Consider the following 17,722-nt stretch of genomic DNA (forward strand, 5'->3'; position numbering starts at 1 on the left):
GTACTGTAAAAACTGAAACCTTAGAACTTTGATCCCTAGATGAGCAGCATTTACATTGCCGATGTCTATGGACTCCGGTAACCATTTAACATGAGGTGGGCCGTGAGTTCGTCCACCAATCTAAGCAATAAAAAAAAGATTTTTATTTCAAAATTTTTAAGGTTGAAACTGCCCAAAAATTATATTTGTCTAAACACATTTATCATTACTTATCAACATTAAAATAACTAAATATTTTTCACTAAACAGGTCGCCAGCGGTAACAAAACAGTAGAGAGCTGGGCGACGAAACGTCTAAGGATGCATTACTATATCTTCTCATACCCGAGTCTACTGAAACTCCACGGGGAACCGGCGTTACTACGCAACCTAGACACGTTATTAGGAAATGAAGCTCTATTGCAATTGGAATTAAAGACATTATCGCCCGCATTCAAAGACGCGAACAAAAGGAAGTGGTTCGAAGAGGTCATAGACAATTATTTAAAACTTTGGGAGAGTAATATGTGATGAATTGGTTTTAATTGATGAAATGTACATAGGAAATGTGGAACAATCATTGTGTGCCTTATCGTTAAGTAATAAAATATATAAGTAAGTTTTCCTAAAAAAATATTATCTATTCCGCCATTTTGTTTTAACATCCACCATGATAGTTTTAAAGAGATATGGTGCGTAGAGGTAAAAAGCGCCATCTTGTTTAAAAGACAAATCGAAAAACTGGCTGGTTTTAAGCAGAGATAAGTGTAGTATTTTACGGTGTTGTTTTTTTAATATTTCCACTTGCTACTGTGGCGCCCCCCTTAATAGACTCGTTTCCAGTTGATACTTTTTACACTGAGATGGTGCTCCATACCTCTACCCTCTATATAAATAATACACAGGGTTGAAAGCTTTTTGGATACGAACCAGTGATGGACTTAGGCTTGATGTCGTCATAGGCTCGTTAGAACGTTAGATAAACGTTAGAACAGATTTTGTTAATTCTGATTCAATATTTTTATTTTAAGTTTAAAATAACTTTACATTTTATTTTTTTATAAAAAAAAATCTGAACTCATTTTCAAAGGAGATTGTCTTTGCCTTTTTGCCATTTCGGAAATTTTGGCATTTCAAAAATTTTGCCGCCCCTCAAATCGTAAATCCATCACTGATCCGAACACAAATTTCGAACCCATAATAACACAAAAAAAACAAGTTTTGCGTATAAAAATATACACATTAACAAAGCCCGCAATGTATTACAAATATTGATTACATAACGCGCCTGGTGGTGAGCGCCTTCAAAGGAATGCGCGAATACATTGCGGTTTTACAACTCAATGAACTCAAACGTCATAGTAATTAGTAATTATTTGGGTCCTTTTACACTAAAGATCATAACGTCTCGATTAAGGACCTGTTATAGATACATGTACGCGATCACATTCTTATCATTTAGTGCTATGAAGAATAAACATGGAGGAATATTATCGTATACGTGCTTTAAAAGGATAATTGTAATCCTCTAGTATCTCAATGGAACCGTTTATTAATGAAAATATAATACAATCTGGCAAATAGAATTATTAATGTCACAACATATTCTAAGGTTCGCAAAGTCGGGTAATTATTTCCTCGGCCCCTAAAGATTATTGAGCTTAGTTAATAAAATCACAATTAATAAGTAGATGTTTTGTAAAAACAACCGAAAATACAAATAAGCAATTAATTTAATTATGATAACCTAAAAATTTAGACATATGTGGTACAGTGGCGCCATCTTAATATAAGGATTCCGGCAGTCGGTAGCCTTCATTATACTCCTACCGTCCATATTTAAATAAATTCGTTGTATAAAATAAAAATAAATGCATCTCGAAAACAGTAAATCTTTCAAGAGACAAAATAAAAAAAAACCCGTGATCAATGTTCTAGCGGAACGTAATCACCCAAATTTCATAATTGGCATGAATATTGACTGGCTAAAAAGTCAAATAAAATGATTCTTGTCAATTATAAAACACGTCCTTCAACTATAAATAAATTCAACAGAGTCTGAAGATCGAATGTCTGTAATATAACTTCATTAGTAGTAAAAACCGTAACTCTGTTTTCTTAAAGCCCATATTCCATTGTATACAACATCGGACTTTTCGATACTAAGAGCGAAATTAGAAGTTTTAATTTATCCATTTCGTTCACACTAAGGAAACTTAACGCACTTAAATTTTGATCACTGAAATGTCTTTTGGAGAGTTGTTAAATAAAAACAAATCTCCAGAGCTTTTTTGTTGATTAACAATGTTATCTCAAAATTGTTGTTATTGTTGTACTCTCGTGCGTATAAATATTCACGACTTAAGACAGTATTAAAATTAATAAATGATGGCTAAATTATGACCATATAACAAAAATCTTTATAGGTAATCAAAACTTGTCACAAATTATATATAACAATGTTGCATATTCCTTTAAAAACATCACAATATCGTTAACTGAATATTTAACTCAACCAACAGAATGTCCTGTATTTTGAAATAGTACAAAGTATTTTAAAATAATTGTGTAATCTATGACTGTTCAATTTTATTAATGAATTGTGAAATTAAGTATTTTAGAGTACGAGCGCTCAATAAGTGACTTATTTGTTGGTCTATAACTTATTAAGCGGTGTTCCAATTATAAAATGGCTTGCTGAAAGTAAATTCCTATCCTAAGGCAGAACTAATACTAAAGCCTGGCACATTTTTGGTCACAAAGGCAGTGGGCAAGTGTGTATACCGGCGGTCGGGGAACCGGGGTAAATTGCCCCAAATGGGGTAAAATGAAATTCTGAGGGGTAAAAATGAAACTTTTGTCAGTAAAAAAAAATAGAAGTGAAACTTCTTTAGAATCGTTAAATTTTTAGTTATTGTTTTCTTTTCAAAATTATAATGGGGGCTATAATATGAAAGATACTAAAAAGAAGCGATTTCGTTTTTTTTTGTTCTTCGCCATGGGGTAATTTCAACTTGCACAAAAATATTTTGGGTAATAATTAAAAAAGTTCCCCGACCGCTGGTGTATACCAAAACAGTAAGAGAGTTGTTCCTATTTGAAAGTTATTAGATCAACTTCAACTATATAGTTCTAACGACTTCAACGTAATTTGTAAGTAATGGGAAACCATCGTAATGTTAAATTGTTCTGTGACTCTTCTTACGTTACGTTAAATATCTAAACCAATAAAAAGCCTCAAACAAAGGGGTCATTTTAAGAATGTTTTAAACTTGAAAATAACGCCATCTATTGAGTTTAAACTGAAACAATACAATGTTAATTTGATCTTAATTAAATTACAATTTATTAGTGAAATGTTTTCAGTTTTTTTTTTAATATTATCATGTCGGAAAATTTGATTGAATTTAAAATGCATTTAATATGATTAATAAACAATGTAATACAATATGTGTAAAATTGATCTAAATAAAAATAGTAATTTAATAAATGAATGTGAAGACAAAACTGTTTCTTTTTTTTTATTTATTTTTAAACTTATTGAATTGCACAGAGGAAAGGAATCGCACAGTAACCGTACTCGTCGAACTCAGCAAAGAGTTCGATGTGCAACCTAACCTAAACATCAGCCCGCTGAGTGTCTCGCCAGATCTTCTCAGCGGGTCACGATTCCTATCCGATAGTAGATTCATTCGTGAAGCAGCTGCTCTTGAGTTGTTAGGTCTCATTTGGTGGCGCTCGGGTAGCTGTTAGCAAATCCCACCCCTCCTGCCTGAGCCGTTGCTCGCCCACCTGCCCTGGTAAAACTGGAAAGGCCTCCGGGCCACCAGTAATCTCTCAAATATAAAAAAGGAATCGCATAATTGTGTGATTTCACCACCCAATTTTTTTTTTCATTTTTAGTTATAGTAACTCATTTGTAACCTTTAACCATTTAATGCAGTAGTAACTTCAACAACATGTTTTTATATTGACTGCCTTAATGGAACGAGTATACGATGCACCATTGTTGTCCATGGACGTCAGCAATGCTAGAGTCATATTATAGCGCTCCGCAACAGTGCGGAGGGAAATTAATTCCAAAGTCAGATGATATGTGGTAAGTAACGCAGTTGTTCTAGATTTTATGAATGAAATCTGCTCCGGTGGCGGGCGATGATAAAATAAATCACGGGATAATCTCAAGTATCTCCTCAGAGTTTGCCGTGAATAGCCTAGAAACAGCTGTATCTAAAAAATAGTAGTATTATTGTGCTCAAGTAAGTCGGAGTACATGTGTAATTTTTCTAAAGATGAACGTTAAAATTAATTAATGAAAAGAAAAATATCTAATGTAATCCGTGCTTGACTGGAGTCAAACGGGTATTCGGTATGCTTGGTGCGAGTTTTTTAACGTCTCGATCGCGTTAAAGTTAACTCAAATTTGTATGGAGTTGGAACAGCGCCCCTACGTTTGCTGCTAGGGGTCCGAATGCTCGCTTTAGTCTGTGACCGATTTCCAGAAGAAGAGGATTTTATACACGAATCTCTTTGTCCGTTGGAAAAAAAATTAAGAGTGGAACATAAAATCGATTGGATACAGTAATTGTCCAAATGAATGTAGATTTCTTGAAGTATCGCGCTTTGCTTGAAGGCTCATTGACGGAGGACTTTCATCTCAACTCTATAATATAATCACTAAAGTTTTTAGGTATTATTTTGTAAACATAAACAATATCAGTGTGCTCAGTGCGAGTGTTTTAACGTTCTCGATAGCGAAAAAGTTAGTTCATATTTGCATTGTGTGGAATGGGATCGTTTGCCTACGTTTGCCGCTAGGGGCGCTGTTCCAATTGCATACAAAGTTGGGTTAACTTTTACGCTATCGAAAACGTTAAAAAACTCGCACTAAGCACACTGATCGATAATTGAATTTGGTTAATGTGAACATGTGTAGGATGGTCTGTACGAAGATTCCCCTGAAACTGATTTAGGCCAGCAATTGAAAATCAATTTCTCAAGGTACTGTGTGTTTTCTCTTTAAAATTATGTAAACAAAGTTCTGATACAGTGGTCGGAAACGAAAATCGAAAATTCTAAAATATTTTTTTGGGTTATAATACTTCATGACTTCACACAAACAAAATAATTAAAACAACATCACTGCTGAGACTGGAGCAATTTTTATTTTTACAATTTCACGCGCGCTTCATATTACAAGTTCCTTGATCTGTAACTAGTACCTACTACTATTATTGTATTGTACATATTTTTAGTATTTGTAAGGACAGGCGAAGACTGTGTTTTCGTTGTGAATATACATTTTGAAATTAAACAAAGGTGAGAATGTGTGGCGTTTATCTAGTTTATAATAATGAGATCATTCGACTCGTAAACAATGGTTTTTATCACAAAACAAACCCGATGCCTGATAATGTGCTGTTAAATTTTGGATATTTTCCAGTTAAAATAGTTGTAGAGAACTTTGTTACGCGCTAATGCGTGCGTTCAGTATTTAACGTAATAGTAATTATTAATATGATAGGACATATTGTGATTCCGGAAGGGTAGGTACCACCACCCCTCCTATTTCTGCCGTGAAGCAGTAATGCGTTTCGGTTTGAAGGGTGGGGCAGCCGCTGTAACTATATTGAGACCTTAGAACTCAAATCTCAAGGCGGGGGGCGGCATTTACGTTGTAGATGTCTACGGGCTCCGGTAACCACTTAACACCAGGTGGGCTGTGAGCTCGTTCACCCAACTATGCAATAACAAAAAAATAAAAAAAAATTGCTAACACCAGCCTTAACAAGAGCAGTGCTTTGTAGAATCTACCACCGGATCGGAATCGCGACCCACTGAGAAGATTCAGCCAGACCGTTGGTTAGCATCTGTCAGCCAAGGCTATGTTACAGTATTGTATTGTTGATTGTAGATATTACCCAATAACTTTGATTCGTTTCGGTCTAGTCTTTCCGATTCCCGTATACAATAGATAGCATTCAGAATAGATACGGTGACTCCAGGAATAATCTGTAAAAGCTGTGATGAGTGAGCTCACGGCTCGTGCACGTCTGATACAAACGTAAAAGCCATCATCCACTAAAATCGTATTGTGGGAACCTGTAATCTATTTATTTATTTATTAAGCTCACAATACACATCACAAGCTAAAAAGATACATAAAAAATACAAGTTAAAAGAAACAAAATCTGGCTTGCAACATAAGTTATGGGCGCACGACAAAACAAGACATAGTGCTGAATATGTACAACAACGTTCCTTACATTTATGACAAAACAACACGATAACGAAAACTAATTTAACTTATAATGTAAGGAAAAAAAATATATATTCACAATATAATACATTAAACAATTACATTAACCTACCTATTACTAACGTGGAGGAATCTAAAGTAAAGGAAGCTTTCCATGTCACGCGAGACTATTGAACCGTGTTCAATTATTTTCAATTACATTGCGTGGAGCGCTAAACCGCTGAATTATTAACAAAGGAAAAGAAAATGGTGTTATTTGTAAATCTATCTCTGTATGCCAGTCCTTTTGTCTTCGCTTTCGGAGCGGTCCGCCCATCCGGTCATCGCTCTCGTCGAACCCGTCGCTTGCGACAAAGGGCTCGGCGAATAAATTAACCCACAGACACAGCCCACTGAGTTTCTCGCCGGATCTTCTCAGTGGGTCGCGTTTCCGATCCGGTGGTAGATTCTGCGAAGCACGGCTCTTGCTAGGGTTCGCGTTAGCAACATCGTCAGGTTTGAGCCCCGTGTGCTCACTAATTCGGCGAATCTAGAATAACCCCTCGAGGTTACAGAATAGGTAGGAAAAAAAAGTCCACCCACACTCACTTAACAGTATGAATCTCATTCACAGATGTGTTCACTATACGAACGAGCCACCAAATAAAGACGGAGATAAAGTCAATTCACACTGAAGATCAACGGTTATCGGTAGCCAAACGGTTTTGTCTGTCCTTGATATTTCGTCACAATCGCCTCGTATTTGGAACATTATTATAATTTAAAAGCCGATATTTATCTTAAACTTAAGATCGAATACGTAGCAGTAGTCTGTATTCAACATAGAAAATATTATTAATTATTTTATAAGCGGATTACCTACCTTCCTATAGTGATATTTAATTATTTATTTTGTAGATGTTTTTTAAAACCACTATTCAATTTTGTCAACACAGTACTGTGTAACATATTTATTCTGCAAATTTCATAGTGATTTTCTCTACTTTATCGTCAAGTATTTTTTTCCTCAATCTAATTGTTGTTAGCCTAATGGGTTATTCCAGTTACTCACGGTTTTGGTAGATGATCTCACGGGGTTCAACTTGAGAGTTTGCTAACACTAGCTCTAGCAAGAGCAGTGTTTTACTGAATCTACCACCAGATCGGAATCGCGACCCACTGAGAAGACTTGGAGACAAACTCAGTGGATTTTGTTTGTGGATTAAGTTGCATGTCGAACCTTTCATCCCAATCGACAAGTTCGACGAGAAAATTGCATTCAATTGCCATAATGGATACATATAAACATAAATGTGTCATCTGATTGCATAATATTGCCACAATATATTTGAAAAACTCATCATTGTTACAATTAAAAGTATTTCACGATTTAATGCTGCGTTTATTATGGTAATTTGAGTTTTTTACCTGATAATATATTAGTAGAAAATTTAATAGTAGTTAGCGAAATATTCAAATGTCAAAGAATAAGAGCTTAGTCGTGAGTGAGCAAGAACACTGCATAGCATTCGAAAAGTTAAAAATAACAAAATTAAAATGAATAAAAGTATAAATCGAGTAACATTTACAAAATTACACTGGGTTTTTTTTACATCTGAGGTATCAAAGGTTAACCATTTTTTTTCTGTTTGAAAATCATGTCCATTGTTTTCAATTTTCAACGAGTATTTTAAAATTTGATTTGTAATTACGGTTAATCAAATACAAGCTATCAATATTATTGATGCTAAATAAAATAATGCGCAACATAATACTCGTATATGATATACGATTTTGAACATTACAACCCAACAGAGAGAGGGAGAGACAGAAGTATTAGATATTGAATATAATAATATGACGTAAGTGTGTCGAATCAAACTAAAATTTCGACATTTAAGAAGTACCTAAAATTATGTATGTACGTACATTTTTAAGTATTACGATAGCCTGGATCTCGCGCACGGTCAAATATTTATTGAGGTTAGAGAATCTTAAATGATGATAGTTTGATCGACGGGTATGCGACCTCTAGGACCTCCGAACTACTAATACTATAATTAACAATCAATCTGGGACGCCGCGATTAAAACTCAATTATAATTTGATATGTCATGGAAACGACAAAAGGATGTTCTTCCTTCGATTGTTTTTCTCGGCATACTGAACACACATTAAAAAAAAAAAACGATCCATTAACGGTGCTTTTAGGTACCACAAGCATCGGTCACCGCCCTCGTCGAACCCGTCGCTTGCGATGAAGGGCTCGACGAGCGAATTAACCCATAGACACAGCCCACTGAGTTTCTCGCCGGATCTTCTCAGTGGGTCGCGTTTCCGATCCGGTGGTAGCTTCTGCGAAGCACTGCTCTTGCTAGGGTCAGTGTACTAGTTAAGGCTACGCTGAAATAGCCTCTCAAGGCTATCAGCTTAGGTAAGAAAAAAAAAATATATTGTTCGGAAACTGTATTCAAAATTATCTTAAAAATAACGTTAAAACCTTTTGTCAAGTAGAGCGTGAGTTCATTGATCTGTCAACTTACGCTTCAAAAATAACAAAGCAAACAGTTTCCTCTACAGATTCTTCCTTTTTTTACTTTCATAAAGGAGTTTTATATGTGCATTATACGTTACATACGATTATTAGCGTACGATTAGCTTACGATTATATGTAAATCTGTAAAAATTTCAATATAAAAACGAAAATTATTAGCGCATACACCGATCTTGAACCGGCCAGTGCAATAATTTAGCACGCGCTTATTTTAAAAAGCAAAACGCACAGATAACGTAATAACATCAACGCTTATTGCTATCACTAACACGTGGAACTGGTGTTAATTACATCACAAATGTTGTGTTAAACATTCAACAAAGAGCCCGTTTGTTACACCGTTTTTTTAATTTATTAAATAGGTAGGTACCTAATATTTCGTACGTAACTATTAAGCATCATTGGTTTTCACGAATATAAAATATGGTATCCATGAGAATACTTTGATATGATTCAGAATTAATTCTAAAGTAAGACTCCAAACATTTTACATAGTTTTTTGTGTACTACAAGATTGTTTACGGATAATTTTGTAGTAAAATATAATATAAGAAGCACGAAACATGATAAAACTAATCTTGTACGGGTCAAGTTCAATTGATATATTGTGTTCTATCTAGCGAAATGTTCGTAAAAAATCCGTTCAGTTGCAGTGACGCGATCCATCCGAACTATCGTGATAAAATGTAGTTTACATTATGATTTTATTGTTGTTGGTTTTGTCGTTTTGTACCGCTCTGTGCATTGAAGACGACATAGGCTACGGATTGAACATTGGGAATGCCATTGATTTGTTCGCGAAGTGAGTTTTTTTCATATAAATACATACTATGTTTTCATGTAAAGAGTTTTTTGTTTTAAACCGTAATTAATACAAATTCGGTGTGAGTTTCGCTGTAAATCAGAGTTTTTTTTTTTTAAAATGGTTCACGTATTTTAAATTAGTTTTTTTTTACATATTAAACAAAGATAAGAGACGATGTAGCTTGAATAGGTAAAGCGGTTAAAAGTTTGTTAGCGCTGTAATTTTAATGTCGACGCTACGATTTTTTTTATGTCTATTCACTGGTAGGCTAAGGGTCTATTCCAGCTACGCTTTGACTGGTAGGTATGCGCACGGGGCTCAACCTAAAAGAGTTTGCTAACACTGGTCCTAGTAAGAGCGTTGCTTCGTAGAATATACTACAGGATCGGAATCGCTACCCACTGAGAAGTTCCGGCGGGAAAGTCAGTGTGCCGCGTCGCCGGAATTTTAAGATTTCAGGACGTTATTGAAAACTCATTTTAGAGGTGTAAATAACCTCCACAGGCCGTAAACAACGTTGGGTACTGCCCTTGATTTTGTATGTAGTTACACAATATTTAAATTCGCAATGAAATAAATTAAAAATATTAGAAAGTCAATATTATAATTATCTTGGTTGGTTTCTGTTTCGTGAATAACTTGTGTTATGTAAATGAAAATATATAAAACTTTAGTAAATAACGCATGTGAAAGCATAGCAAAATATTCAGTATTGTTAAAATAATTTATTTCACTACACACCGCATTGAGTAATGAGGTTGAATATCAGTATGTAACATAAATAAATAGCTACATAGAAAATCAATAAAGGGCCATTTCTTCTATAGAAATCCAAAATTTGGTTTTAATTATTTTTCTCATTACAAAAAAAAAGGTAATGATAAATTAAACTACATTGTCGAATGTCAAGAAATTAAATGTGTAAATGCGCATTAACTTTGTTTGCACTCGCTGTAAACCATAGCCTATGATTATACAACTACATACTAATATACGTACTTACATGTTTTAAATATGAGGCCGAAAAGTGGCCTAAGCTTACCATAGTTATTATGGAGCAATGAGGTTTAAGTTTTCATGAATTTGTATTTGAGTAGGCAAAAAAACAATACGCGCAAAAATAATGTTTACAAAGCCATCTGTTATCTATGGGTGAAACTATGGATAGGCCGATTTTGCATCAAAATTTATTATAATTTAAATAAATTGCAATATACATAATTATAAACATAATTGAAAAATTGTGGGTTAGGCCGCTTTTGCGCTGACGATCTCTTAATTACGTATATAGATATTTAGAAAAGACTAAACAAACCTGTTCGTCACACAAATGTTTGTCTGAAGTGGAAATCAAACCCAAAGCGGTCCTTATTATTTAAGTCAGCGTCGATTCCGAGTCATTGCGTTTTCAAATTTCATTAGATGCTGGCAGCGATAATTACTGTTTTCTTCCTGCCTATTCGCTGGTAGCTATTCCAGATACTCTCGGCCGGGTAATTAATGTAAACAATATTTACAACAGGCAATTTCAAAACAGCAATCATTGCTATTGACCGTCTAGACATCTGAAGCAAAATGTGCTTTAAAATAGAAACGATTTCCGACAAACTAAAATTTTTTTAGTGTTTTCATTCGCTAGCCTAAATCCATTTGTAGCAAATTAATTCTGACTATCTAACCCTAAAGTGGCAGACCTTCTATCAACAATAGTATGTACTATTGATCGAAGTGGCAGACGCTTAAAATTGTTGACGGTTTAAATGCAAAAACTCAACTCAACTTCACGTTAACTAACAAACAATGATCATACCTTCACCCACTCAAGACACTCAGTCCAGTGTGCTTATTGCGAGTTTTTTAACGTTCTCGATAACGTAAAAGTTAACGCAAATTTGTATGGAATTGGAACGTTTGCCTACGTTTGCCGCTAGGGGCGCTGTTCCGACTCCATACAAATTAGAGTTAACTTTTACGCTATCGAGAACGTTAAAAAACTCGCACTGGCATACTGCTCGATAATTGAATTCGGTTAATCTGAACATGTGTAGGAAGATCTGTACGCAGATTCTTCTGAAAGAGATTTAGGCAACCACTTGAAAGGCCATTTCTCAAAATACTCTGTGTTTTCTCTCTAAAATTATGTAAACAAAGTGGTGAAATGGAAATCGTAAATTCTAAAATATTAATAATACTTCATGACTTCACACAAACAAAATAATTAAAACAACATCTCTGTTGACACTGGAGCAATATTTATTTTTACAATTTCACGCGCGCTTTAGATTACAAGTACCTTGATCTGTAACTAGTACTATTGTATTGTACATATTTTTAGTATTTGTAAGGACAGGCGAAGACTGTGTTTTCATTGTGAATATACATTTTGAAATTAAACAAAGGTGAGAATGTGTGGCGTTTATCTAGTTTATAATAATGAGATCATTCGAGTCGTAATCAGAATTTAAAAATCTACAGCTATGGCGATCTGTCGCAAGTCACTCAAGTCGTCTCGGCGGACTATGAAATGGAAGATGAACCCATTATCCCCTTCAGCGAGAAGAACATTCGTGTCTTCGCGAATGTGTCCAGTAGAATCGTAATGGGCGACAGCATCACTAACATAGACGTCCTGCTCTGCGAAAACTTTGAAGATCTACTCAATGTGTATTTTCAGAATTTCAAAATTGAGGGGTATGTGTTTTTTTTTGTCTGACATATTCCGCTTTATAAAGACCAGATAAACTTCATCGTCGATGGACATGAATATTTTTTTATTGCTAATATGTGACGACGAGCTCACAGCCCATCTGGTGTTAAGTGGTTACTGGAGCCCATAGACATCTATTACGTAAATGCGCCACCCGCCTTGAGATATAAGTTCTAAGGTCTCGAGTATAGTTACAACGACTGCCCCACCCTTCAAATCGAAACGCATTACTGCTTCACGGCAGAAATAGGCAGGGTGGTGGTACCTACCCGTGCGGACTCACAAGAGGTCCTACCACCAGTAATAAATAGTATGCAATCTAAATAGTATGTGCACTCAGTAAATCCATTTGAATGTTCATAGCTTTGGCTATTGAAAATTGAGGGATACGACCGTGTATTTACAGCACGAGCAAACCTTGGAAGGCATTCCTCGGCGATTGGATTCACGACGAGATAATGAGGACTTTCGGCATTGAATACGACATGAAATCGGACAACTGCTGCTACGTGCTGGTGAAGCTGACCAAGAAGCATCGTACCGTAGAGCTTGAAGACCTGGAAGGTATCAGGGTCAGGGCGTACATACAGAGAGCTATCGACAAACTAGACATCAACGATCCGGCAGAAATAAGACGATTTATGAAGAGCTACGGCACCCACTATATTGAATCTTTTGTGACAGGCAATTTTATTTATCAGGTTAGTGGATATATTAATTAAATTTTCTGACCTAGTGGACTGTGTTTAATTGGTTTTTGATTGACTACGACACATGGCTTATCTACAAAAAAAAGGGTGCGTGTACTTATGTACGCGCGTAAGAAGTTATACTTTATTTTTATTAAATTTATTTCTTTTTTTATTTAAATTTTAATTAATTTGAAAAAAATCGATTAAACAACATCCTTAAATACGCATATTGGACATCCCTTTTCTTCACATCGCATAAATTCGATAATTGTCGGTACCTACGGTTCGGAAAGTTCACCTGCGGCTATATTCAGACTCGCCAAGTTACGTCGGTCGTATTGTAATGAGCGATTTAGTGGGCAACTTCATTCTGTTAATTTTGTGTCACGGTGCGCGCGCATCGTAAAATTTCACTCTCATCAATTTTTCATAATGCGCCTAAAGAAGTATAACTTCAAAAATGGTCGCTGCCGTCACAGAATATATTAAGGCATATTTTCGTCCACTGAGGCTATAGCTATTTCATAGTGCACGATAACTTATTTAAATTAATACTAATGTCTCCTATTATTAACAATATAAGGTAGTATTCGCCCAACGATCGAAATTGGAACATAAAGACGGAAAACTCAATACATTTCATTTTGTATTTTATTAGGAGGGAAACGGTAATAAGAAAAAATAAAACGGCGACGCGTAGACCAAATTAAAACTGCCCCTACGGCTTAATTCATAACATTATTTCAGACGTTTCGAATACTTAGAAGTTAAAGTCACTGATCAGAAGCCCACCTAATGGAAAAAAAAACGCCAAATTTAAAAGTAAAATTAATTTGTTTAAACTTAATTTCGTCTGTTTTGTAACATGTTGAAGAGAAAAAAAAACAGTATTTGCATAACAATTTTATCGTTAAAATAAAGTCGTTAATCATCATCTAATTAACTGAAAACTGTATATCTGTTTTCCTTTTCATGTAATTTACCATAGATTTATAAAAAAAGAAGGATTCCCGTTGATATTTGTTAAGTTGATGACTTTTTGGCGGGAACGCGAGGAGTGAAGTTGTGTGATTTGTTTTATTTTGTCTATTTGGTGTTTCTTCAGGTTTAAATGTGTAATAACGGTGGTTTATTAACTGTTTAATATCTGTGAAAGTGCACAAATGTGGGAAAATGAAACAAAGCCGCTGAACGTAAATTCACGGGATCCTCCAAAAATTCCACTGAAAAGGTCTCAATAAATGGTGTTCATTTACTGAGATTATATTTCATCCCATATCATCTATCTCATTTCATGCCAATTGATTAAGTTTCCGTCGTTATTTTATTATTCATAAACTGTAAATAATTAAAACGGCGAATTATAAAAATCTTCTTACTTGGCGCTGGCTAATGCACAAACCGTGCCGCAGCCAAAAAATAAAATGAAAAAACGAAGAAGCTAAAGCTGATTTAAATGTTATTTCAGGTATTCAAATACAAACGGTCAGGCTACAATAGACTGAGGTCGTACATTAGAATAAGAAACAGTCGCCCCAATCTACCTGACAACCTCAGGTTTTATTTCTCTTCTTATTACTTGAAGCACGTCGGCGACATCAAAGTAAGTAGAACAAAACAAGGACGCATAAAACATAAACTATAGTTCTAAACAAAACTTGAAACTCTATTCACCAAATGAAAACCATTTTTTTAATTTTTTTTATTGCTTAGATGGGTGGACGAGCTCATAGCTCAACTGCCCCACCCTTCAAACTGAAACGCATTACTGCTTCACAGCAGAAATAGGCAGGGTGGTGGTACCTACCCGCGCGGACTCATAAGAGGTCCTATCACTAGTAATTACGCAAATTATAATTTTGCGGGTTTTGATTATTATTACACGATGTTATTCCTTCACCGTGGAAGTCAATCGTGAACATTTGTTGAGTACGTATTTCATTAGAAAAATTGGTACCCGCCCGAGATTCGAACACCGGTGCATCGCTCAACACGAATGCACCGGACGTCTTATCCTTTAGGCCACGACGACTTCAACTTACTTACAGTAATCCCCCCCTGCAACACAGTAGATTTGTTCCGCGTTATAGGAATACGCGTTGTAAGAGTATTCTCGTAATAACGTAACGTAACAACGTAACGCAATATATAAATTCGTTAGAAGAGTACAGTGTTATAGGGAGATTACTGTTAACTGATTACACGCTCACGATCTCACGATCGCGTAACAAATATACAAGGTATGAAGGAATACCACCCGAAACAGATACGATTAAATGGTGTTATTACATAAACCGGAAAATATTCGGCCACATATACCTACCTAAATAATATACACAATGAGCGTATGTGATTTGTTTTTAATTGTTTATCTATAAGAATGATTTGGTCAATTGAGACAATAAATTTCACGTCCTTACGGATCAATCAAGTTCAATAACACTTGAATTAGATTAATTTAGCTCTAAGGCTAAGAGTTAGGGACCCCGGTAACCATACTCGTCGAACTCAACAAAGAGTTCGACGTGCAACCTAACCTAAATATCAGCCCGCTGAGTTTCTCGCCGTATCTATATAGCCTTTTTTTATTGCCTTTGTAGGCAGACGAGCGTACTGCCCACCTGATGGTAAGTGGTTACCATCGCCCATGGACTTCAGCAATGCCAGGAGCAGAGCGAAGCCGTTGCCTACTTTTTTTTTTAGCCTTTTCCTCTTCTGCTACCAGTGAATAAGTAAGGGAAAAATGTATTCTAATATTATAAGATACTAGCTGAACCCGTTCGCTTCGCTGGCCATTTAAGACTAACATTATTATTTCTCACCCCCACAAAGATTCTCATCATTAACGCAACTGGTGTAGGGAGTCCAACGTTCATATAAATATTAGCCTATCCATTAAGTACATGTATTTTCTACATGGATACAAAGTTTCAAGTCAATCGGATGCACGGTTCAGTAGTTATAACGGAACATCCGTAAAAACCACTGTAGATTTATATATTAGTATAGATCGTTTATAACCCGTATTAACCCTGCCTATTTCTGCCGTGAAGCAGTAATGCGTTTCGGTTTGAGGGGTGGGGCAGCCGTTGTAACTATACTTGAGACCTTAGAACTTGTATCTCAAGGTGGGTGGCGCATTTACGTTGGGGATGTCTATGGGCTCCAGTAACAACCACTTAACACCAGATGGGCTGTGAGCTCGTTCACCCATCTAAGCAATAAAAAAAAATTGAGTGCTCTCTAGATTTCTGTAATGTCTAATTCAATATTCAAGGTGGCGAGCGGTAATAAAACAGTGGAGTTTTGGGCGCGGCGTAATCTCAGAGACAGCCAGTATCTGTATTCACGTCCCAGTCTACTTCGTCTGTATTACAACACGAATCTTCTTTACCAACTCAATGACATGCTAGACCACGGCGCCCTAATTGGCCTTAAACTCAAAACTTTAAGACCCATGTTCGAAGACAGTGCGATGGCCGAAAAATTCGCGGAAATCGTTGAAAACGACCTGCAGTTATGGGAAATCAATGCTTAGTACAATAAACTTAAGGTGGTTAACGCTTTGAAAGCATTGTATTATTGACGGACCAGTAGCTGCATTAAATCGTGGGTAGAATTAATGTAATACTATTTTGTTAATAAACGAATTGTTATTATGAAATGAACTCTTAAATAAAATACATAAACATGGAACTATTGTTTTTTAGCATGCGATTATACGATTATACTTATATTACTATTACATTATTATATATTATATTACATATGTATATATTATACATTATTATATTACTATTGCATACGATTACTCGAGAGTAATTAAATTTTTTGTAAGTTTATTATTATTTTTCCTACCTGTGCTGATAGCCTTGAGAGGCTATTTCAGCGTAACCTTAAGCAGGTGAACTCACGGGGTTCAAACCTGACTATTTATGTAGTTAACTGGTTGTATTACGTAAATATTTTAATATTTTGCCAACCATTAATAAAATAGGTATACGTGAAAACAAACGTTTTGCGTATTTTACCGCAAAATCATATCTAAGAATCGTTATAAGTTCTATAGTGTTACAATAATATATAGATTCAAACCAATAATTTTATTTAAACGTGAAATGAAACAAACATAAAATGGTTTTATTATTTTATTATCTACGACTTACAGTTGTCATGTAAAATCTTTAATGAGCGATTTAATCGCTAATTTTCATTACAAATTCGTTATTTTAATTACAAATAGTTACTAAATTATTCAGGAAACATTCAAAGCTTTTTTTTTATAATTTTACTATTCTTAATCACATTTAATTCAATGTGTTTTAATTATTATTAATAAAAAAACTTACATAAAGAGTACGTGAAATTCACGGTTTACGGAATATTTATATCGAATTGCTTTGCTTGGATGCAACCAGATTGAGTTTAAGTGGTTGGAATTCGAAACAGAGAAATATCAATTCTATTATATTTTAAAAGTATATTAACAGAGTTATTACATATATTTTTAAATAACATTAATACTAATTGATTAAAAATAATTATCGCATAGGAATTAATCTTTCTTTTTTTTCAAAGTGTTTCAATTTTGTGTAAATACTAATTTCACATTTTAAGCATTTGTATTATTTAGTTCACTTTCAAACGAACCAAACAGATATAACACATCACATGTCCTACTCATTAAAATAAATAGGAAAATACGGTAACACCGAACCGCTTTTAGGGCGGGAATAATATTTTCGAA

At 35.0% G+C, this 17,722-nt stretch overlaps 2 protein-coding genes across 6 annotated transcripts in view; both read left to right on the top strand.

The window, feature by feature from the left end:
• tsl (membrane-attack complex domain containing protein torso-like) overlaps positions 1-3,486 on the top strand; it is a 70,389-nt gene extending 66,903 nt beyond the window's left edge. For 2 of the 5 annotated variants that reach the window (XM_028188032.2, XM_089739801.1), the window contains one exon: positions 250-3,486. In XM_028188032.2, the coding sequence (XP_028043833.2) occupies positions 250-510 (261 nt within the window). In that variant the 3' untranslated portion in view covers positions 511-3,486. The remainder of the gene's footprint in view (positions 1-249) is intronic. The other 3 variants (XM_089739802.1, XM_028188049.2, XM_089739803.1) reach the window with 2 other exon arrangements.
• Positions 3,487-9,404: 5,918 nt separating this feature from the next.
• On the top strand, positions 9,405-16,671 carry LOC114239635 (torso-like protein). The gene is made up of 5 exons (XM_028169936.2): positions 9,405-9,573; positions 12,052-12,267; positions 12,690-12,984; positions 14,444-14,578; positions 16,253-16,671. The coding sequence occupies exons 1-5, from the start codon at positions 9,470-9,472 to the stop codon at positions 16,511-16,513; spliced, it is 1,011 nt and encodes a 336-aa protein (XP_028025737.2). The 5' UTR covers positions 9,405-9,469; the 3' UTR covers positions 16,514-16,671.
• Positions 16,672-17,722: the final 1,051 nt, after the last annotated feature.

The sequence above is a fragment of the Bombyx mandarina genome, chromosome A1, assembly GCF_030267445.1.
Source record: "Bombyx mandarina strain Sakado chromosome A1, ASM3026744v2".
NCBI classification, from domain to species: domain Eukaryota; kingdom Metazoa; phylum Arthropoda; class Insecta; order Lepidoptera; family Bombycidae; genus Bombyx; species Bombyx mandarina.